The sequence below is a fragment of the Chionomys nivalis genome, chromosome 13 (genome assembly GCF_950005125.1).
Source record: "Chionomys nivalis chromosome 13, mChiNiv1.1, whole genome shotgun sequence".
Classification (NCBI taxonomy): domain Eukaryota; kingdom Metazoa; phylum Chordata; class Mammalia; order Rodentia; family Cricetidae; genus Chionomys; species Chionomys nivalis.
In genome coordinates this window covers 33,938,848-33,964,064 of record NC_080098.1, presented here as the reverse complement: position 1 = coordinate 33,964,064, position 25,217 = coordinate 33,938,848, and the positions used below count along the sequence as shown (strand labels likewise).

At 37.5% G+C, this 25,217-nt stretch overlaps 1 protein-coding gene across 2 annotated transcripts in view; it reads left to right on the top strand.

The window, feature by feature from the left end:
- The window catches only part of Ryr2 (ryanodine receptor 2), a 565,815-nt gene that overhangs the window by 450,933 nt on the left and 89,665 nt on the right, over window positions 1-25,217 (top strand). For both annotated transcript variants that reach the window (XM_057787812.1, XM_057787811.1), the window contains 9 exons: window positions 1,351-1,432; window positions 4,102-4,232; window positions 10,232-10,552; window positions 12,242-12,482; window positions 13,224-13,311; window positions 15,260-15,352; window positions 16,962-17,132; window positions 18,446-18,505; window positions 22,437-22,571. In XM_057787812.1, the coding sequence (XP_057643795.1) occupies window positions 1,351-1,432; window positions 4,102-4,232; window positions 10,232-10,552; window positions 12,242-12,482; window positions 13,224-13,311; window positions 15,260-15,352; window positions 16,962-17,132; window positions 18,446-18,505; window positions 22,437-22,571 (1,322 nt within the window). The remainder of the gene's footprint in view (window positions 1-1,350; window positions 1,433-4,101; window positions 4,233-10,231; window positions 10,553-12,241; window positions 12,483-13,223; window positions 13,312-15,259; window positions 15,353-16,961; window positions 17,133-18,445; window positions 18,506-22,436; window positions 22,572-25,217) is intronic.

The window sequence follows — 25,217 nt, the reverse complement described above, 5'->3', positions numbered from 1 at the left end:
TTTAAAAATCACCCCAGAACACCCAGGGTTATGTGGGCTGTCCTGACCTTTGCAGTGCTCTGCATTTGAACATGGGATGAGCCAGGAGCTTTGGGGGAGCTGACATGGAGACTCACACAGTGTACGTTTCCGAGGTGATGGATCATGCGATGTGAAGCTGCTGTGGGGCCCAGTGGCTCTTCTGCTAACATTGGCAAAACCTTAATTCTCACCAGTAGAACAGTACGTGTGTAGATGGAAGAGGGTCTGATGTTAAAGATAATTTCTTCCTTCTGTATATGGTATATCGCACCTGGCATGGCAGCAGGGTTGGAATTAGAAAGCCATATTTCTTAGATTTCTTTGCTTTTTAAGCATGGCTTATTCAATGATCTAAAGAAATTCACTAGATCCTCAGTTTGATTTTTTTCTAACATCAAATACTGTGAAAGGGAATGCAAAGATGGTTGAGTAATTAGGAGGATATATTTTTTTTGCAGAGGACATGCGTTTAACTCCCAAAATTCACTTCAGATGCCTGTAAATCCAGCTTTAGGAGGATCCAGGCTTCTGGCCTCTGCAGGCGCCGGCAGTAACATATACATATCCACAGACAGACAGATAGGGATATTCCTAACTAAAAATAATTTTTAAAGTCTCCTAGAGAAACTTATATATGAATGTCAGATCCCTGGGGATATCATTGTGACTTATGGTAACAGACAGTTATTATATTTAACATTTAACATTATATGAACTAAAATCCTTTTCCATGCAAACCTTTATAGAAGATAGAATATTTTTTCTCTCCATAACAACACTCAAATTGACATATATTCCTTGTCTTTTCAGATAGTCTTATGCTTTACATTATTCTTGGGCAAGTCCTTTCCCTTAACATTCAGAGAAAGACTATTAAAAATGTTTCTGAGGATGTTCTAGATCAGTGTTCTCAACCTGTGGTTCGTGACCCCTTTTGGACTGAATGACCCTTTTACAGGGGTTGCATAGCATATACACTGCATATCATTATGATTCATAACAGCAGCAAAGTTATAGTTGTAAAGCAGCAATGAAAATAATTTTATGAGTGGGTCCCCACAACATGAGGAACTATGTTTAAGGGTGACAACATTAGGCAGGTTGAGAACCCCTGCTCTAGATAATCACCACACATTCTTTGAAGTGGTCTCAGCTCCCTGTGTGCAGGGAAGAGTTTTGAAAAGAAACTTTTGTATTTTATTTTGTGAATGTGTTCTTATTTTTCATTTTCCAAAGTCTAATGAGGAATTCTGGGTTCAGCTTAAACTTTCTCAGGGTCATCTGTTATGTAAGTGTTTACTTCTCAATGGAGACTCTCTTTATTCTCAGTGGAGGATGTGCAGGTGTCTTGTTACAGAATTCTGACCAGCTTGTATGCCTTGGGAACAAGCAAGAGCATCTACGTGGAAAGGTAAGAGCAGACGACAGTCTGGTATTGATGACAACTGCACCTTGGAACTCTTTGTTTTATACTTGTTTCTTACTTTTGATGCAACCCGGATTAATCTGTCCAGTTTCTCAAGAGGAATTTGACAGTCTTTAAGAATTACTCTAGTAAACCTCAGTGCAGTTTGTCTTTTATATAAAGACATAGTATATATATATATATATATATATATTTATTTATTTATTTATTTATTTAATATTATATCAATTTAAACAGAGCTTATAAATCTTAAGAGGGGCAGCTGCCTGCATTGTTTGTAACTTGGTATCAAAAAGGCAAACTAAGGGGCTTCCAGAGTGAAGACCTATTTAGACCCACAGCAGTCACCTAAAAAGTCCAACATGACAGCTCTTAGTTTGTAATCCCTGGGCCTGGGGGTAGAGGGGAAGAGAGAGGAGAATCCTTGGAGCTTGATTGACAGCCCAGGCTATATGAATTAGTGGGCTTCAGGTTCAGTGAGAGGCCCTGACTCAAAAACTAGGATGGGGAATGATGCAGGAACTGAGTCAATGTTGACGTCTGATCTCCAGATGTGTTCCCACATGCCTACCCCACCCACATACATGCACAGAAAAATATAAAGTAGGCTGGAAGCTCACTAAAGCCAGCTTCATATGCTCACATTGCAGACAGAAGTGAGTCACCGTTATCAAATGCTGTCGACAGGGAAACGAAGACTTAAACTCAGCATTTGGCCTGTTGTTTATTCGTTGTAATTATTTTTTCCTAACCAATAATAATTCCAGAATTTAGAAATTCACAGCTAAAAGCATTCATATGTGAAACAGTTATATTGTTATCATTATCTTTTCACAAAATTGGTTTGGTTTATATTCATATTCAAATACCCACATGCTCAGTTTTCTCTTTGTTTTAACTCTGTAGATTTACTGGCAGAATCCAGATTTTCTTCTCAAAGGCATTTTCTTAATTTTTCCTTTCTTGTTGTTTCTTTTGTGTTTACTTTGGCACGCATAATTTTTAAGCTTATGAATTTTCTTTCCTTGACTATTAAGTGCAGATAGTTTTTTTATACATGGGGACTTTGGATTTTTGTCTAATGACATTTGTCAATTACTTCATAAATGTTCTTTCTCCTTTTTATAATGTCAAAAGCTTACATCATACTTTTTTTAAGCAGGCAAATATTGAAATAACAATTCTAGTTTTCTCCACTAGGTTTTCCAGTATTCAGATTTAACTTCTCATGTTGTTGTTTGAATATTAAATATTAATAAATTGTCAGAAGCAGGGATGAAACTGTGAAAAAAGCTAGTTTTCCACCATCCTGGGTTCTGAATCTGCTGGGAGAAGCCAGAATCCACAAACAAGTGAATTCATGAATATCGGGGTGGATTGTGCTTTTCGTTTAAGTAACCATACAATATAGAGAGCAAGATACCTAAGAATAGATCATTTAGTGCCTGACTTTTAAAGATCATAACTAATAAAAATCCACAGCCACAAACTCACCTGATGACATATTTTTTTTTTAAAAAAAAATTTCTCTATCATTAAATGACTAGGTATGTTTATTTTCTGGGATATTTAAAACTATCTAATAAGAATATTGTATAGGGACCAGAGAGATTTCAGCAGTGTACATTACAGAGGAACCAAATTCTGTTTCTAGTGGCCACTGCAGTTGGCTCATAATCTCGTGTTATACCAGCTCCAAGAGACCCAGTGCCTTCTGCTGGCCTCCAAGGGCACCTATACTTACATCTACATACCCACACACAGATGCACATAATAAAACAAAAATTGAAAAGTATTTAAAAGCAAAATAATGTAATATTTTATATTAATTTAAGTCACACCTGTAATACTTATATACTCATTTTAGGGAGTTTATAATATACTTAAACTGCTTTCCCATCAGTCTTTCTTTGATGAACAACTGAAGATTCCGACAAAGACATAAAATTGCCGGACGGTGGCGCACGCCTTTAATCCCAGCACTTGGGAGGCAGAGGCAGGCGGATCTCTGTGAGTTCGAGACCAGCCTGGTCTACAAGAGCTAGTTCCAGGACAGGCTTCAAAACCACAGAGAAACCCTGTCTCGAAAAACCAAAAAAAAAAAAAAAAAAGAAAATTACTAATAAAAGGGAGAAGAGTGAAGAAGATACTATCAGACTTTAAACTCTGTCCACAATCAGTGAGACATAGTTTGATTTCTTAGATACTTTCTTCTTTTTATAAAGGATAAGTCAGTAAATTTGCATAAGTCATAATCAGTATTACTACTTCAACTTTTTACTCTTCTGAATCCACTTAGTATCAGAAATTCTCTCCTTGTTATTTTAAAAAGGAAAGGGGGAAAAAAGGAAAAGGTAGTCAGAGAGGGAAGAAAACGTTCTGACTTGTGAGTAAAGGTGCAGAACTTCTCATTTTGATGACTTGTTAATCTGATTTTAAAGTTACTGTTAATTGACAATTGAGCTTTTATTCAGTAGATCAAAATTTGGTCACCAAAGTGTGTAATTCTTTTTTTTCTCCTTGTAATATACAAAACTGGATTTCATATATAGTTTGTAGCAATATTGGTATCCCTCTTGTAGGTTAAATCTAACAATTGTCATGTAACTTATTCAGTTATTCAGCTGGAAACAGTAAACATTTTGCCCTTGTAGGCAGCGATCTGCACTCGGAGAATGCCTAGCTGCCTTTGCTGGTGCCTTCCCTATAGCCTTTTTGGAAACTCACCTGGACAAACATAATGTTCACTCCATCTACAACACCAGGTCTTCACGGGAGAGAGCAGGTAACACAGAACTATGCTTGGTTTTTGAGAAATGAAACTGCGTCTTGATAATGTATATTTTTTTCTGCAGTGTTTTTTATTCTTGGGGTAGTGAGATCATTTGTTCAGACGTTTTTACTTCTGAAAGTACAAGGTAGTGCTCTTGTAGGGGATCAGTGTGCTTGAGTGAGGTTGCTCATGAGCCCAGGTTACCAGAGGATCCTTCCTTTCCTGGATTCTGGAGGAGGAGTAATTAGCTGCAAGGGGTAGCGTGTGGGTGATTTCTTACCTTGATTGATAGATGGAGTTGTGTATGAATAATGAAAACCCAGAGACAGATATTGGGGCTCAATATGATGATCAGAAAAGCAAAGCAGTCAGCTGCTGGCTTTTACCTCTTTGAAATTTTCAGACTAAAAGAGAGGGAGTTCCTGTCTCCTCCTGCCTTATATTCTTCTCTGTTGTTGGTATTAAAGGCATGCACAACTGCTGTGACTAACTAGTGTGGCTGCTGGGATTAAAGGTGTGTGCAACCACTGCCTGGTCTGTATGACTGACTAGTGTGGCTGCTTTGCACTGACCTTCAGGCAAACTTTATTTTATTAAAATACGAAGGAAATATCACTACATGAGGTAGTTGATAATTTGATGCAATCTATGCATATGTGGGCTCAACATCACATGATTGTAATCTTTTGTATGGCTGACCATGCAGAGGCATAGATAGTATATAGATGCAAAATCCGTGTGTGGTAACAGGAGAATCAGATTGTTTGTTGCGTAGACACTCCTATTTTTGCTCTTGATTCCAACTAAAAAAAAAAAACAGTAGTTTTTAATTATCTCCTTCAGTTTATGAGCTATGAGACAGGTTCTTTGTTCTCAAGTGTTTTAATTTAGCATTCATTTTTAAAAATGTGTACTTCCTCTAATGTTTCTGAAGGAAAATTTGTTCAATTCTCCCAAGCTAATGAGCCACACACAAATGAATACTCCACCAAAGCAGACAAAATTATCAGCAAATATAAAGAAAATAAGTTGATCTGCGTTCTTATTGAATTGTCTTACAGTAAGCCAAGAAGGGTCATGGTATCGTTATTTATTTCATTGATGGATTTATGCCCTTCATTGTTCTTTTTAATTTTTAACATTTATTTTGTATGTGTGTATTTGTGTGTTTGAATATATATATATATGTGTATGTATACACATATATACACATGCCCACTGTTCATGCCAATGTGTCCTCCTAAGATCCACAAGCTTGTGTGTCTATTCAGTGTGTCATAGATATAAAATCCATGTGTGGTATCCCACACAGGAGAATCAGATTGTTTGTTGCATAGACACTCCTATTTTTGCTCTTGATTCCAACTTAAAAAAATTACTCCCCTGCTGATGATTTCGGAGATTTACCTTTGAGAATCTAGAATTATTAACAGGTATGTGAGTTGAGCTGGATGAAAAGTAAGTAGACTCTAGTTACTCTTCTTCTGAGCTATACATTTTTTCTCTGCTCCCTTCCCTTCCTCCCTTCCCCCTCTACCCTATCTTGTTTTTTTTATTTTATTATTACTATTTTATTTTATTACTTTAAAAAATACCAATCCAAGTTCCAACTTCCTCCTTTTCTCCCACTCCCCTCCCACTCCTTCCACACACACCCCCACCTGCCCTGTGGAAAGTCCAAGGCCCTCCCCACTACATCCAAGTTGAGCAAGATATACATCCAAAGAGAATAGGACCCCCCAAAGCCAGTATATGCAGTAGAGACAAATCCCAGTGCCATTGTCATTAGCCCCTCAGTCTGCCCCAACTGTCAACCACATTCAGAGGGACTAGTTTGATCCCAAGCTCATTCATTCCCCATCCAGTTGGAGTTGGCGAGCTCCCGTTAGCTCAGGCAAATTGTCTCAGTGGATGAACCCCTCATGGTCTTGACTTCCTTGTGCATACTCTCCCTCCTTCTACTCTTCAACTGGACCTTGGGAGCTCAGTCCAGTGCTCTGATGTGGGTCTCTGCTTCTTTCTCTATCTATTACTGTATGAAGGTTCTATGGTGATGTTTAAGATAATCATCAGTCTGACTACAGGGCAAGGTCAGTTCAGGCATCCTCTTCTCTATTGCTTAGGATCTTAGCTAGGGTCACTTGTGGATTCCTGGGAATTTTTCTAGAGTCAGGTTTCTTGCTAACCCCAAAATGGCTCCCTCAATTAAGATATCTCTTTCCTTGCTCTCATATCTGTCCTTCCTCTGTCTCTACTATTCCATTCCTTCAAGCTCTCCCCAACCCTCTCCTTCTCCCCTCCTCTTCCCCTTTTCCCCTTCCTTCTACCTCCTGCCCCCATGCTCCCAAGTTTTGTCAGGTTTCCAATTTCAAGGTGGATCTGTATACGGTTTTCTTTGGGTTCACCTTATTATGTAGCTTATCTAGGATCATGAACTATTAGTTCCAGCCTCTTATTCACTAATTCTCACATCCTGCTTTAATCCATATTTAGTAATCTGTGTAGCACCAGCTTACCGGGAAGATTCTAACCACTGCCAGTCTTGGGTAGGAGAAGCATGGTGACTGACTCACTTCCCTTCTTCCCAGCATTCTGTTCTGTCTTTCCTGCCTACCTATGTTCTGACATATCAGGCCAAGCAGTTTTCTTTATTAATTAACCAATGAAAGCAACAGATAGATAGAAGACACTCCTACATCATCAGTGTTGTTTTGTTTTGCATTTCTCTCATGATTAAGGTTGTTGAACATGTCCTTAAGTTCTTTTGGCTATTTGAGATTTATTTGTTGAGAATTCTATGTTTAGATCTGTACCATTTTTTATTATTGTATTATTTGTTCTTTTGATGTCAAGTTTCTTGAGTTCTTTGTATATTTTAGAGATCTTGTACACTTTGTACATGTGGGGTTGGTGAAGATCTTTTTCCATTCTATAGATTGCCATTTTTGTCTTGTTTATCATTTCCTTTGCTTTACGAAAGCTTCTCAGTTTTAGGAGGTACCATTTATTAAATGTTTCTCTCAGTATCTGTGCTACTGGAGTTATATTTAGGAAGTGGTCTCCTGTGCCTATGAGTTCAAATGTACTTCCCACTTTGTCTTCTGTAAGGATTCACTGTGGTTGTTTTTTTGTTGAGGACTTTGATCTGTTTGGACTTGAGTTTTGTGCATGGCGATATATATGGATCCATTTTAATTCTTCTCTATGTTGATATCTAGTTATGCCAGCACCATTTGTTGAATATGCTTTCTTTTTTTCCCATTTTATATTTTTAGCTTTTTTGTCAAAAATCAGGTGTTCATAAGTGTGTGGATTGATAACCCGGGTCTTCAATTTGATTCCATTGGTCTCCTGTCTGTTTTTACGCCAATTATGGGCTGTTTTCATTACTGTAGCTCTATAGTAGAGCTTGAAGTCAGGGATAGTGATACCTCCAGAAGTTTCTTTATTGTACAGGATTGTTTTGGCTATACTGTTTTTTTAATATGAAGCTGAGTGTTGTTCTTTTGAGGTCTATGAAGAATTTTGCTGGGATTTTGATGGACATTGCATTGAATCTGTAGATTAAGATTGACATTTTTATTATGTTAATTTTATCTTCCTAAGAGCATGGTAGATCTTTCCATTTTCTAGTGTTTTCTTCAGTTTCTTTCTTCAAAGATTTAAATTTCTTGTCATATAGGTCTTTCATATGTTTGGCTAGAGTTACCCCAAGATATTTCATGTTATCTGTGACTATTGTGAAGGGTGATGTTTCTCTGCTTTCTTTCCCATCTACTTATCATCTGTATAAAGTCTAGTCTCTCTCTTAGAATAGTCAAGATCAGCTCTTAAGGGTTAAGTGTTATAGATGCCCTCTGATAGGAATGTTTCTGTTTGAAAATTTTCTAAGTCTTTGGATTTTGGTTGCTTTCTAATAATTCCAGAATGTTCTTAAACCCTGACAGGAACAACTGTCTGTGAACTTGATTTTCCATGACCTAGTTACACTGTTGGGTATTTTTTTTCGTGAAGCTTACTATATAAGGAATACTTACTGACCTGAATCATTATTATTTAGCTTGGCTATTTTGTCAGTTGCACTCCATGTAATAAATGAAAGTAAAAACAAATGTATTGATGTATTGAATGTGCAATAGTAATATTTTCACAAAAATTCTTTAGATTTGTAAGTAGTGAAAATAATTAAGTTCAGATTGTTAATTTTTCTGTGTAATAATATAAAGTCATCTTATTTAGGCTTTGTGAATCATTCGTATTTGGCTGTTAATCAGGAACAAAGTGGATTTATTACCTCTATATAGATAAGGAACTGTGCAAGCAGAATATGTCCATGCTCAGATTTCTGTATCTCCTCATTTGCATAGCAAAGGAAACTGAATTTATGATTTCATCAGCTAATCATTTCAGTATCTTTCTTTGAGGTTGTGACAAACAGGAAATCTGACATAAAGATGAGTAAGGTTTGATTCTTTCCCTTGGGGTGTTCTGATTTATAGGAGAGAGCGAGAGCGAGCGAGAGCGAGCGAGAGCGAGAGCGAGCGAGAGAGAGAGAGAGAGAGAGAGAGAGAGAGAGAGAGAGAGAGAGACTGGTAGATATGGGTGATAGAATTCAGAATAAGGACTACTGGGCACCAGAAAGCAATGTTTTCCCAGAGCTCCTGGGAAGACTTAACACAGATAATTCAGAATGAGTCTTGAAATTGAGAAGACAGAAACTCTGGTTCATTAGGGGAAGTGCCAAGCATTTTACATTGACTGGAGACAGCTCCCAAGAGAGGTGAGCAGACAATGAAGCCAGGCTGGGAAGCCAGAGGAGGGGACCAAGAGTGGGAACTGATGCCAATAGCAAAGAAGATTCATTTACTAGCTACAGAGAGGGGCTCATGTATTGCAGCGATCCATTCTGACAGTAGTAAGGGAGATAAACACACAGCTCAGCTGTGTTGAGATGTGGAGAAACAATGTGCCTTGACAATGCCCATTAGAAACAATAGGCATTGGAGTGTCGTGAGTTTCCTGGAGGGAGAACCATCTCAGATGTGACTGCATCTAGTCAGGATGACTGGTTGGATAACACCTTCTTTGAGAAAGTATGTTGAAGAGGAAGTGAAAAATTTTAAACTATTGTGTTTTAGTGGACCCTGAAAAAAAATTCAGTATTAAAGAGAAAAAAAAGGTGAATAAATAAAACGTTGAAGGATTAGGCTATAGCAACAGAGGCCAGTAGTAGTGGATGTAGTTGTCTAGATAAATATGTAAGTGGAGGAGGAGGGGCTAAAATCGGATCCTCAGAAGCCAGCAGACAATTCAGCAAGGAGAAAGGAATGGGATAAGGAAAGTGGTGTGATGAATGAGAGTCTCAGAGACTGGAGATGGTGATGACAAGGAAGGAGGCATCCAGAAAAAGGAAGAAGCTGCCTAGTAGCAACCAGTGAGTTATTGACGCAAAGTCATGACTTCCCTCTGTAGTGGAAAACTGAGTTTAGTTCCTGTATAAGAATGCATGGCAAGTAGAACTTCTGAAGACATTTGTGTATCTGTAGATATGGTGGGCCAGGAGCCAGAGAGGAAAAGACTGGGAATAGAGACCTGAGCAGGGTCCGTGGTGGGAAAGTCATTCAGATGGATGGGGGTAACAAGAGAAGTACCTCAAAATCTCCTTCCTCTAAATAGAGGGAATAAGGGTGAATGAGGCCACACAAAAATGGCTTGAAAATGGTTATTGCGAGAAGCAGGAGAGGAGAGAATGGCTATTCTTTTTTGTTGTGAAGTAGGCAGAACAGCTGTCCACCAACCTAAGAGAGTGATAGCAAGGTAGGATCCTAGGGTTAGGAAATAATTTTGAAATGATGGCCAAGATAAAAGGAAGAGATGTCAGGAGAAAGATATCCAGGTTTAGCTGAGTTTTGAAGCCCAACTTGAAATGTGTTTGTTTGAGATAGTCAAATCTGTCACATGGTACCTGTCCTTGCATTGAGCACAATCCAATTTTATCTGTGTTCCTCCAGCTCTCAGTTTACCAGCAAATGTGGAGGATGTCTGCCCAAATATACCATCCCTAGAAAAGCTCATGACTGAGATTATAGAGCTGGCAGAGTCAGGTATCCGCTACACTCAGATGCCACACATGATGGAGGTTGTACTGCCCATGCTGTGCAGCTACATGTCACGATGGTGGGAGCACGGTCCTGAAAACCACCCAGAGAGAGCTGAGATGTGCTGTACAGCTCTCAACTCAGAACACATGAACACACTGCTGGGCAACATTCTCAAAATCATCTACAACAACCTGGGGATTGACGAAGGAGCCTGGATGAAACGCTTAGCAGGTGAGAAGCGGGGAGAACGCACCCTCCCATTTGTTTTATTTCCAGAGAAGATTTGAAATATTGAAGGCTAGAAACTTCCCACAGTAATCTCCAGTGATTTCTTCTGTGCTCAAAACTATCATTGCATAGTCCTGTTATGCTATTTAAAGAGATACAGACATGATCAGACATTCACTACCTGCCCTAGTCTCACTTTTGCTGCCATGATAAAATGTCCTGACAAAAAGCATTTCAGAGAAAGAGTTTATTTTATCTGGAGTTGTAAACTAGCATCACTTTTAGGATATCACAGTGGCAGAAGTTTAAAGTGGCTAGTCATATCAAATCCATCAAGTACAAAAATAAATAAATGCTTTCATGCTTGCTTGCTTGAGTTTACTCAGCTCAATTTCTCTACTCTTACATAGTTCAAGACCTCCTTTTTAAGTAATGATATCACCCACAGTGGGCTGGGTAATCCACATCAATTAACTTAATTAAGACAATCCCCAAAGACATACTCAGCAGTCAACCCTATGTAGACAATCCCTCACTGAAACCCTCTTCTTAGGTGATTTTAGGTTGTATTGATTGACAATTAGAACTACTTATTACATAGTTAGCACTTCCAAACAATTTTATGAATTATTTATTTCTATATAAGACAATTTAATAAGCAAAAGAAACAATGATCAGAGACAAAAATAAAACTGGATTTTGAAACAACCCACCTTCATATTATTCTCCTATGACAACAGGCTAAGGAATTGAAGATAAAATACAACATATACAGTTCGGTTTATCATTTCAGTATTCTGGAACATATAATATTAAAATTCTGGAAGCAGCCTAAATACCCAACACCTGGAGCATGGGTAAATAGTTTCCAAAGATCCTCTTACCAAATTATTCCATTTTCTTCAAACATTCAGAGTTCAGCAGTGTTCTGTGTCTAGGGATATACTCATTGTATATATTATATTATATTATGTTATATTATATTATATTATATTATACAAAAAGCAAAAATTTTAAAGGAACACAGAGTGAACTATATATATATATATATATATATATATATATATATATTATGAGTTACTGCATTTATCTGTTGATGAAATCTGAAGGAAATATACTAAGGTTTTAATGATCTGAATAGGTGGATTTTAAATCTTTTTTCTCAAATATATTACTCAATGTATATATTTGTGTACATGTATACATATTATATAACTTTTAAGGTAAAAATTGATCTTAAAATTGCTGTGTAAACCTAGAACTATTACCGAATGCTAAATGCAACAGCAGTGTTCTATATAATCTACCCCTTCCATGAAGGGATGTTGGGACCTCAGGTCTTGCATGATGATATTGCAGAGAGTGTTTAGCTTCTAAAAATGAAAGGAGTAGAAGACTTATTTTGATTTGGGGATTTGGTGTGATAATACTGATTTCAGGTATGATTCCAAGTCTTTTATTCTAAATTGTCACTCTATTATAAAACTAATCACACTGAATTGAATCCCACAATCATATTTAAATATCAATTATGTGTTTGTGGCTGGAAAAATGGTAGAGACCTATGCTTTGTCCTTAAGGAAGCTCTGAGAGAGAAGCAGTGGGGATCTCACTCCCATTATCATACCAACAACTCATCTTGATTTAGTGGGTGTTCTTCAGAGAAGAATGTTAATTTCTGTTTCCAAATAGTGTTTTCGCAGCCTATCATCAACAAGGTGAAACCCCAACTCTTGAAAACTCACTTCTTGCCCTTGATGGAGAAGCTAAAGAAAAAGGCTGCCATGGTAGTGTCTGAGGAAGACCACCTAAAAGCCGAGGCCAGAGGGGACATGTCCGAGGCTGAGCTGCTTATCTTAGATGAGTTCACTACGCTGGCCAGGGATCTCTATGCCTTCTACCCACTCTTGATCCGATTTGTGGACTATAACAGGTACAATGTGCAAAAATGCCTCACTCCCCCCACCAGGTCCTTCATGACCTTCTTGGTTCATCTGTTCATATAGACCTCTTAGTTAACTGACTCCTCGGCCACAAACAAAATATTAATGCGTACATGAATTCTCATTGGACATCTTCAGTTTACCACTGGGTATTGTTTGTTAAAGGTGTGCAAGTAACATATCTATTGTTATATTGTTTCTGTTCTACAGCAGAGACTGGAGCTATAGGTGTACAAGGCTGCAGGTTATTCAGAAAGAAAATGCACTTTAATTGTTTAATATGTATACATAATATATGTAATACAGTATGTATACATACACAAAACATACTATACGTAAGTGTGAATGTGGTTTATAAAGCAACCATTTGTCAAAATAAAAATAATTTTTTAAAAAATTTCTTTCTTTTGAAAAGTTGATGGACAGTTAAAACGCTTACAAGTTTTTAAATGTTACATGATACCACTTAACCATTATGAATTATTTTGTCCACAAACCTCATTTTGGCAAACTGGGCATAATAACACATATCTTTAATCCCAGTACTCAGGAGAGGCAGAAGTGGGCAAATCTCTTTGAGTTTAAGTCCAACCTGGTTTACATAGCAAATTCTAGGTTAGCCAGGGACCCCCCCCCCCCATCCTCAAAGGCTTTGATAGAAAGGATTTGGGAGAAGTTGTTTTGTTTTTCTTCATTATCTCTAGCTGAAATCTGCTTATCACATCTTCCAGGGCAAAGTGGCTGAAGGAGCCCAACCCAGAAGCAGAGGAGCTCTTTCGAATGGTGGCTGAAGTCTTCATCTTCTGGTCCAAATCCCATGTAAGAATGAGAACGCTGGCCAACAGCATCTATTGTTTGATGTATGATAAGGACATTGCAAAGGTAGACCAGTTGTCTGGTTTCTGAGGTTATTATCTGAATGACATTTCTTGAGTTTGTTTCCTAGAATTCACTTTATAACTTAGAACAGGATGAAAGTAACTCTGAGGATTTCAGGGAAATGGAGCCTCTCTTAAACTCAGTAATTTATCTTTTAAAGATAAAATTTTGATAGTACTGTATATTAAGGTGAGCACTTGTATTCCCCCTCTTTTAGACAGTGCCTAATGTAGCCCAGGCTTAAGTGCTCACTTCACCTCCACATTCTTGGATCCTTTAGGACATGTCTGATTTAAAATGACTTTTTAAACATGTATGTATGCATATTCAGATTGATGTCTGCTATCTGTGACATACTACGAAATTCTCTTAAGGTGTTTGTGCTCCTCTAAATAAATCAAATGAAGTATTTTGATTGTTTATTTTGTGCTTAGGTATGCTAGACTAGGGATCTGCCCTGATATAGATCTCAGCCCTTGATATTTTGAGACAGGTCCTCACTGTGTATCTTAAGCTGGTCTTGGAGTTAGCCTGACCTCAAACTTGTAATTCTCTTACTTCTGTGGAACCTTGGCATGTGCCAACATGCATGATGAATGGTTTCTTATTTTGTACGACTCACTAGCTTATTTGGGATATTTTGGGAGAAATGTATATTCTGAGATAAATCAACCCATCTTCACCTGCCAAAAGCAGAGATGAATTGACAGTCCATTACCTTTCCCTCTCTCCCATGGGTAACCCAATTTTTAAATGCCAAGTGGACAAACAGGAGCAATCCATGATTAGATGCTTTAGCAAGCTGAAAACTGCTGTGAAATTGACATATGTATTCCACTCATCAATCATTTAAATACCAATGAAGTGTCTTTGAATTTTTGTCTTATAGAATATTTTGGAAGGAGGACTCCATTATAATAAGCAGGCTCATTTAATGGTTCTTTGAATAATAGAAATATTGATATATCTTAGAATCAAACATTTATGTATTGAAATTTTCTCCAAATGTTTAAAATCAATTGATTTTTCCATTCTGTTTCTAAATAAGAAGTACATAAAATAATGTTATAGCATTTTTAGAATTAGATGGAATAACTATCAGAATAGGAAGTTGTCTTAGAGTTGTATGTGCCCTTGAAAGACTGTGTTTATCCCAGGAGGCATTATATACTACTTCCCAGCAAAAACTCAGTATGGAGTGTTCATACTGTCATTTGGTAATGTGTCATTTTTATGACTTAAACCTTCTACACTTAGTGTCCTGTCTTTAAAACATACCCATTCAAGCCAGGGGGTGGTGTTGCATGCCTTTAATACCAGCCCTTTGGAGGCAGAGGCAGGCGGATCTCTGAGTTCGAGTCTAGCCTTGTCTACAAGAGCTAATTCTACGACAGCTAGGGCTGTTACACAGAGAAACTCTGTCTTGAAAAAAAAAAAAAAACCAAAAACCAAAAAAAGACAAAACCCAAAAATAAATAAATAAAATAAACAAAAACCATACCTATTTAAGATGGACCTGATTGTATGGTTCTATCATTCCAATTCCCAAGAAAGTAAGGAAAGAGGCTTAAAATATCATGGACTGTTTAGCCACAGAGTGAGTTTAAAGCCAATCTGAGCAATTTAGTGAGAATTTATCTTCTAATAAGAAGAGGGCTGAGGGATGTACTCTGTGGTAGAGTACTTGCCTAGTATGGACAAAACCTTAAGTTCTGTCCCAGCATTGGAAAAAGTCAACCATACTCAAGTATAGTTCTTAAAATTGTCGCTAACCTAGCAGTCTCAGGTCAGCATCTGTCCTTGAAGAAATTCTGGACTTCTTTATAACTCTAATTATATCATTTTTCTCTAAGTAGTTTTAACTGAACTTTCCTTTGCAACTTCTTAGAATTTCAAAAGAGAAGAACAGAACTTCGTGGTGCAAAATGAAATCAACAACATGTCCTTCCTCATCACTGATACCAAGTCCAAGATGTCCAAGGTACCAAGTCTTCCCATCTTTATGGGTTGCTGGGTTTTAGAGGTTTGTTTGAATGTTCATAATGGTAATTGGGTTGGTTCGATAATATTGTTTACTGATATAGAAACATATGTTCTGTTTGGATAGCTTCTAGGATTAGTTTGAATCAGGTGTAGTAAACTATTGAGACATAAAAATGATCTATGAAAGACGAAGTTCTTACAAGATTCCTAGAAACTAAACTTATTAAAAATAATTTATTATAAGCTGGTACATATAAAAAATGAGTTCCACACAATATGTATATCTTTTTGGAATATAACTGTTCTGGCTTCTAATGTTCAGAAAATTATAGATTTGATAGGGCACAACTAATAATATACTGCAATATCATGATTGTGTACAAGTCCTTTGTAATGAACCAATTGTTGGGGCTGGAGAGATGGCTCAACAGTTAAGCATACTGACTGTTCTTGGGGAGGACCCAGGTTCAATTTCCAGTATCCACATGGTGGCTTACCAACATCTGTAACTCCAGTTCTAGAAGAGCTGATGCCCTCTCCTGGCCTGTGTGGGTGGAACACACACGCACAGACATACACATAGGCAGAAACTCTGTACACATAAAAGCAGAAATGTTTAAAAAATGAATCAATTGCTGCATTATTTCTCATTGTGCTGAGAAGTCTTTCAGCTCCAGCCTTTTTTATATTTCACCTTTTTTTGGTGGGGGGGGTTTGATGTTTTGTCTTGTTTCTTTGTTTTGCCTGTCTGTTTTTGAGATAGTGCCCTACTATGTAGTTCTGGCTGTCCTGGAACTATGTATAACAGCTTTCCTCAACTCACAGAGATCTACCTACCTCTGCCTCTCAAGTGTCAAGGGATTAATGGTGTGGGTTATGATACTAGACTATTCCACCTTCTTTTAAGTAATGTCAATCACTTGCATCCTTAATTTCCCTTTGTTTCTTTTCTCTGTTCCCCTTGACTTTCATAATATATCATTGTCATAGAACTGGTTCAGTATGGAATTATTGATACAAAAGAAATCCAAAATTTGAAGTGGATATGGGGCAATTCTTACAATAGGAGAACTTGATCTCTTTGTTAGAAGACTACTCCCTGCCTATCAAAACTTAGAGTGGATTGTGGATTTGAGGTACCCTAGTGGCACCACCATAGTCCTTAAAAAGGTCATAAGACACTGCTGATGTATGAGTCCAGGTTCAGTTTTAATGAAATCACACCAGTACTTCTGAATATTTCCGAACCACTGAGACTGGTATACCATTTGGTTTCTCAGGAGATACAGTGAAGCGATAATAAAAGAGGAAAATGTATTTTATAATAGTTACGTATAAAGCACATAGGTAGTTTATAAATAATCCAGATAGTGTGTTCATGTATAAAACATACTCTTTTTACTCATGTATATTGCAAAGCATTTATCCAAACAAAAGTAAGTTTTCTGTACTTAAATAAATTTAAGCATTGAGAATCAGAAAGCATATTATATATGAAATTACTATGTGGAATTTCTCCCTAACATTATGATGCGTCTTGCTATCTAAAAATTACATGAGAAAATTTTCAACTGACATGTGGGTCAGCGTTCCTCTTTGACCCACAGGCAGCCGTTTCTGATCAAGAGAGGAAGAAAATGAAGCGCAAAGGGGACCGCTATTCTATGCAGACATCTCTGATTGTGGCAGCTCTGAAGCGACTGTTGCCCATTGGGCTGAACATCTGTGCCCCCGGGGACCAGGAGCTCATTGCTCTGGCCAAAAATCGATTTAGCATGGTGAGTATCCTGGTCACCCAGGGGTGGTGGTCATCAGACCACCTGGCTCTGTGGCATTGCATCCTTTGAATAACTGTCAACATTTCATTTACAGTTACGTTTTTGTAAGTAGTTTTTCTGCCGACTCTAGGACTTAAATCAATGACTGCCTATTATTTTGGGGGGAATTTTTGTCCTAAGCAAACAGAATATATGAATCTCTGGCTCCAAGGTGAAAAATGGATTGCATATGAACTCCTTTATAAAATCTGCCATGAAAGCTTTGGTCAGATTTTTCAACATTAGAAGCAAATGCATTGCTCCAGTGGTGGCTAGAAGAGGCTTTAGCTTCCAGGAGCTCTGGTCCTTTGTGGGCATTGAGATTTTTTTCTTTGCTAGAATTATTTCCTTTAGTTTATATTTTCATAATTATAGATGGCTATGTAAATTTCCAGAAAGATGTCTTGGAGTTGCTAATTTGTATATACCAATTGGAGAATACATTCTCCCTGTCCTCTTTTCCAGAGACTGACAGTGAAATGCCTGTGTTGGTCTTGTTTGTGTCCTTGGAAGGAGTGAATGAACGAATGCTTGGGCAGAGTCATCTGATGTTTGATTTTTACATGCACACTTCTTGTTAGAGCTCTGTTATGGAGTATGCTGTGACATGCAAAAGTCTCTTTGTAGGGATTTGAGAGAAAACCATGGATTTATTCCCATATGAACCAAGGGAACATGTATCTGTCTTCTTTGTTCTTATGAATTAGATGATCCTTCCATTGACCCTTGACATCCTTACTAAATAGTCAAAGTAGCTTGTGGCCCTGCTTGAAGTGGTCGCAGTGTGGAGAGGTTTTCTGAGGGTAGAGGGTGGCTCAATAGGTAAGAGTATATAGCACTCTTGGAAAGGACTACGTTCAGCTCCGAGAACCTACTTTAGAAACTCACAACCATCTGTAACTCCTTCTTCAGGGTGTCTGACACCTTCTGGGCTCCATGGGCAACTGCACACACACACACACACACACACACATACACACACTCACACATACGCACATATACACGCACATACACACATGCATACACACACATACACGCACATACACACACTCACATATATACATGAACATACACATATATACACGCACATACACATATACACACCACATACACAAACATACACACACTTTCTCTAACTTTTTCAGAGAAAAGTGAAAAATGTAAACATGCCTGTCAGACACACACTATTTAACAGGGTATTTGATTGCTCTTGTTGAATGTGGCAGTTTATGCACTTATGAGATTTCCTTTAGGTAACATGTATTTCTTGACAGAAAGACACCGAGGAGGAAGTACGAGATATAATCCGCAGTAATATACACCTACAAGGCAAGGTAAGCTAGCTTTTACTCCAAATCATGTTTACTATTTTCAGGATATTATTACTGAAAGTCTTACACTAGCAAGTGAGATTATTTTAGTTGGCCATTATTGTACTTGCCAAGACTTTGCATTAATAACCCGAATGGTAATAAATGGTGTAATCTTAAAAGTTGAGGATTGTAAATTATAAAATTAAAAATGAAGTTCATCACAGATTGAATAAATACTGTATATGCATTTTACAACTTTTTTTTTTTTTTGTGGTTTGGGGGACCTGGAAGCAGAAATCCATAACAAGTTGAATTTTTTTCCTTTAGTGTTAAGGTAAAAATGTATATTTAGGAGTTATTCATATAGAAGAGATATTGATATTTACTGCAGTAAGTACAAATGAGTTGACCCAAGGAGAGGAAAAACCTATTAAAGACAAGTGTGACTAGAAACTGATTTCCAGCAGTACTGAAAGAGATGCTAAAACTGAATTTTACAGTCCAGTATTTACTATTACTTGAAGATTTTCTTAAATACTACCGAGTAGGTCACTCATTTACTTATAAGATATATTATCTAAAAAGTCTGTTTTTGTTGAGCTTGGTGGGTAGTGCATGCGTGTAATCCCAACTCTCAAGAGGATGAGATGCGAAGATGTAAATTTGTGGCTAGTCTGGCTTACATCGCAAGGCCTTGACTTCAAAAGCAAAAACCAACCAAACGAAAGAGATCTAGCTACTATGTGACCCCACCTGTAGGTTTCTAATCTATTTTGTCACCCCTCTGAGTATTCTGTATAATTAATATAACTGAAAGTATACAAAATATATTTAAAAAATCACTAATTAGTACTTTAGTGTTTTAAAATATTCCTTCCCACAGACCTACATGTCTTTATTCCTTTAGCATCTGGGAGGATATGATTGCTACAGGTAAAATATGCTTTTGCTATATTCCCAGTGCACATGGTGTCTTTAAGGCAAGTTTTTTGTGAACTTCAATGCGAGCAAAACCATATTTTAGTAATAAATCCTGCAGAGAAGGGGATTAACTCCTAGTGGAGTCTCTTTTTCAGAGAAAAAAGAAAAACCTAAATATTTTTGTGAATTGTTGTAAAACCTCCATCTGAACTCAGGCCTAGAGTTTATACTGTGAGCTCCCATTCAGTGAGAGACATGAATGTTTTTACAGACACGGGAGTTAGATGGGATCATGAATCCCTGAACGGTTCCTGAGGTCTTTCCACTTAGGCAACCCCTGTTAAGTATCCTCAGGGTCTGTGCCCATGGCAGGAAGTGGTCATGTAGCCCTTGGGTGTAGTGATATTTCATTTGTATTTTAATAAATAAAGCTTGCCTGAAGATCAGAGAGTAAAACAGCCACACTGGTCAGCCTTACAGACCAGGCAGTGGTAACACACACCTTTAATCCCAGTAGTTACAGTAGTTGCCATAGAAACTGGGCAGCGCATGCCTTTAATCCCAGTGGTGCACGCCTTTAATTCCAGCCCTAGAGAGGAATATAAAACAGGAAGAGGCAGCTCTCAGTCTCAGTCTCCTTCTGAGATTCTTGGAGGCAGGATCGCCATTTCAGAGAGAGAGATAGAAGTAAGAGCCAGTGGCTTGCAGTTTTACTTTTATGACCTTCAGGTTGAACCCCAATTTCTCTGTGTGAGTTTTTATTAATCATATTTCACTTGGGTTTTGAGATCCTTCCCCTGGGAGCTTTCAGGAGCCACCTAGACAGTAACGTTTCACATCAAAACCTGGTTTGGTGGCACCAGCCTCTAAGCTGTTCTAACACTCTCCCAATGCTGGCTGCCTTTGACCTCACTGCTGCATCCATTCCTTGCTGCATCCATACCTTGCTGCATCAAAACATAGGCATTGGAGAAAGAGTGCTGTTGCCTCATCTAATGGGAGGACTGCCTGGATAGGGTCTACTCTAGGAGCCTCCCCTCTTAAAATCTAGCCAGACACACGGGCCCATTTGTGAAGTAGCCTCACTTTTGCCTCATATTCATACCCTGTGTGAACACCAGACAGAGGCAGAATCTTAGAGGAGTCATTGCTGAGAGAGAACATAAAGATTTCACCTTATCGAAAACATCTATTTATTGAAGAGACAAGGATGAGCACATAGTCCTTTGATATGAAAACATAGAGGAAAGCATTTATTTTGAGCAAAGGACTAACAGTTTTTAGAAGTCATTCATATATGAAGTTCTGTCTCACGGTTCATCTCTGCTTCAAAGTTATTCCTGTCTTAGAAGTTTGGAAGTTTGAGACGATCTCTGGTATTTCTTTCCCCCTATAAAATGCAGTTTTGTTTTCAGTGGAAATTCTAAAGTGGAGGAGAAAGCTGGAAATTGTTTTGTCTACTTTTAATGGCATGGCACCTGGCGCTTATGTTTTCTTTCTTTGAAATGGCAGGCTTTTCTCCCACTAAGATGCTTATATCTGCCAGGTTTTATGACTTTATAGTCTGTCTTAAAAACATGAAGACAAAAAAATTTTTTTTTTTTAAAAAAATTCTTTGAAGCTGGAGAATTGGTTCAGCCATTAACACTTAACTGTTCTTTCAGAGGAGTTTGCTTCCAACTCTCACACCAGGGAATCTGATGCCCTCTTCTAGACAACATAGGCATATGCACTCATGTGCACAGAATTACATAGACACACACACAGTTTAAGAATTAAAATACTAAAAAGTAAATTACAAAGATTTTATTTTGAATTTTTATTATGCAATTTGACAGCATTAGCAAATAAAATGTTGAGATATTTTTTGGTGAGTGTAAAATTTGTATGCTGTATTAGTTTATATTAAAGTCTTCATTTCAGTGAGAATTTGCTGTGTTCTAAACTCCCTAAGTTTAGAGTCAAGTTTAAACCAGACACAAAATAAACACACAGAAACTATATTAATTGCAATACTGCTGGTCCAATAGCTTAAGCATATTTCTAGCTAGTTCTTACATCTTAAATTAACCCATTTCTATTATTTTATATTTTATGATGAGGCTTGTGGTTTGCAGTAAGGGTCCAGCTAGTGTCTCGTGTTTTTCTCCTCTAGTGGTTACAAGGCTGGGATCCAGTGAGGAGTGGAGGCAGGGAGGTCAGAAGGGGATAGTCTGTGGGATCCACAGGAAATGTGGACTTGCGGAAAGGGAGGCTGCAGCTGGTGTTCAGCTGCAGCACTGGGGATGAGCTTAGGTCTGCTGAGGGAAGAAAGAGAGTGGAGGTCTGTGGCAGACTAGCTGGTCTTCTGGCTGACCTTTGAAATTTCAACACTGTTCCTTGCTTCAGCATAGACAAGTGCCATTTATGATTCTTCCTGGGGTACATTCACTAGAAATGCAGGTCTCTGAATTTCTGTCTCAGGAAAAATGCCTGGGACTCTTGTTAACATTTCATATCAAGGTGTCATCTTACATCTTAACTACTCTAGGGAAATACTCCCAATCACTCACACAGTTGGTCACATATGTCTTCCCCATTGTCCTGATTAAAATGATAAACAGTAGTGAAATTTCTATCCTCTCTACTACATGAGAATTTCATGAATATATGAAGTTTTACATTTCTGATCTCTCAATAGCTTTCTCTTGCTCTTTTAGTGATATATCTAAGATGTGCATCATAAAATGTAGATGTGCATAGACACAGAGGTATGGGTATAATAGTCAAACCAAACTAACCGTTCCATTTCCTCACATGGCTGTGTATTTGTAAATAGGTTTTTAATCTTCTCAGCGAGCTTTGGTAGTGTAGTATCATCTTATTAAAGGAACTGTCACACAGTCCGGTGGCTCCCTAGACTTCTATGTGGCTAGAGTTCTGTAGGTGTTTTAGTACTCTTCTGTGTGTTTTTAGTGGTCATGGTAGACCCAGCAAACCATGCTGGACACCTCCTCACTTCAGTTGCCACCTTGTGTTTCCTGCCCCACAGTTGGAAGATCCTGCAATCAGGTGGCAAATGGCTCTCTACAAAGACCTGCCAAACAGGACGGAAGACACCTCAGACCCAGAGAGGACAGTGGAGCGTGTCCTGGATATAGCAAATGTACTTTTTCATCTTGAACAGGTCAGATCTTTGTCTTAATCCCATCATATTTGCCTTAACCACATAAAGTATTTTTAAAAATGTTCATTAATTTTAGCTGTGTTCCTCCAACCCCCATATATGTTTAGAATATTCATTACAATGAGCATATAATTCATTATTTCCAAGATTATAGTTTTAGGAGACATCTGTAGATAGTATGTTTCAGGAGATCAGCGCTTTCAATTCTATTATATTTTTCAAACTTTTCTAAAATTCTATAGATTGTTAGTAGTATAGACTTTATTCTAAACCTTTCTAACAAAATATCACAGTTTTACCAGATTTCAAATATTTTATTTTTACATCATTTTAATACTTCACATAAAATATGCCTGAGATATTTTGTCTTTTACTGGTTTAATATCTGAAGTGTTTTCTCTTTTGCTTGTTTTACCTTTGCTTTTATGAGAGATTTTTGAGCAATTTCTCTCTGACATAAAGAACAAATTACATTTATAAAAGAATAATACATTGATAATAAAACCCCAAATGAGGAAAATATTTTTGTGTCATTTTTTCAGTCATAACCTATTTTAACTTCCAAGTTCTTGTGTGTTTTATTCTCTATTTTGTCTTCCTCGTTCAAGAATTTTCAAAGTAGTAATTCTTGTGACACTCTCAGTTAGACGATTATATTGTATGTTTATATTGTATTAAAAACAGTATTACAAAATACATGTATCCAGGCAATTGTCTGGTTTCCATACACATATCTGAATCTGCTTGTATATTCATTCAATGAAACTTATGCTCTACACACATAAACATATTCTCTTTTAAACATGACATCTAGTCAATGAGGCAACATTTGAGCTGGAGAGATGGCTCAGCAATAAAGGTGCTTGCTGTGAAAGCATGAGACCCTGAGGTCAGATCTCCAGCTCCCATGTAAAGGCTGAATATGGTGGCCATTTCTGGAATGACAGCACAAGGATGGGCAGAGGCAGGAGGGTCCTGAGGACTAACTGCTTAGGCAGCCTACCTGGGGCTCTCTGATCTGCAAGTTCACTGAGAGAGCCTATCTGAAATACTAAGACGGAAAGGGTTGAAAATGCTTTACAATGATCTCTGCCCTCTGCTCGCAAACATATTGATGTGAGCATCCACTCATGAACATGTATTCAGCACACACACATGAAATAAATATAAAAAAATAAGATTGCACCAGTGAGAGAGGCTAGCATAGTTAGCCAGTGGGTCTCTGACAGTACACTGGGGGATATGCTTTCTTAAAACTGAATATGAGAAAATAAAATGCCCTGTGTCATCCCAGAAACCTTCCTACCTTTGTGCTGTAGGGCTTAAGTTTTGATTTTCTATCTGCTTTAGCCACATTTGCGTATATAACCATAATATTAATGTATATGTTGCTTTGATTTTACTATATATTGTTTGAACATCCATCCCTGCCTTGAATGGTTAAATGACATATGGAGATGGTTTAAAGTAGCCTGTCCCACTACTTAAATTTTTCCTTGTATAATTCTTTACCAAATTTTGAGGCTAGATGCCAGTTGGATCCTTTTCTGTACAGTTCACAATTGTATCTCAAGAACTCAAGAACTCCACATATGTCTATGGATTTTCAGCATATTCAGCAGAATGCCGTACTTATCAAAAGTGCTCTCTTAAAATCTTAGACCCCAAAGTGGAGTTTTATATATGGATACATTGGATCTCATTGGACGACAACTCGGCTCTTGATCCTGTTTTAATTTACACTATGTTCAATAAGAATTTCTTCCACCTAATACTCTCATCAAGAAAACAATTGAAGTGGACATTTGCTAGATCATTATATTGATTTTCTTGAGGACAGAGAGTCAGAGAAATAAGAACTTGTCAGTTAGACAGATCACCCTGTTAAAATGTCTGCAGTGGCTCAGTCAGTCTTAATGTTTTCAATAATTATTGTATTCATAGTCCAAGCATTTGTTGCAAAGCATAATATATTTGGCTTTACTTTGGGCTAACATAACATTTTCATTTTTTCCAGAAATCTAAGTATACTGAGTATACTGGCCGGAGATATTTCAGTCTGGGAAGTACAGTGCTCCATTGCCTAGAGAATACTAATTAATTTACAAAACCCTACTAGGAATTTATATTCTTTCTAATACTTATGATTAATCTCCTTTTTTTCTCTTGAAGTTTCAAGCACCATTATTCAAATAAATAGCCTGTTTGCATAATTTCTTATAACGTTTGAATTCTCATTTATCTTACCTAACAAAAATAGCTACATATTTTAGTACTTTCATAATATTAAATCCTTCTATTTACTCCTGGTACTGAGTTCACAAAGCCTTGTTGTCTTCTTTTATTAAAGAGTAGTAGGCTTCGCATTGACACTGTTTGTATTTGTGGTTACCATACTTACAGTAAAAGTAGTTTCAGTGAATATGTAAGTTAGTGCATTTCTGTATAGGAAACAAAACAACACAACCCACAAAGGGGATTAAAGAAATGAAACAAGGACCTGAGTTTGATCATCGGAACTCACATTTTAAAAACTGGGCCTGGCAAAATGTGCTTGTAATTCTAGCACTGGGGAGACAGAGACAGTCAGATCTCTGGGACTCACTGGTCAGCCAAACTATCCTAATTGGTAAGTTCTATGCTAGT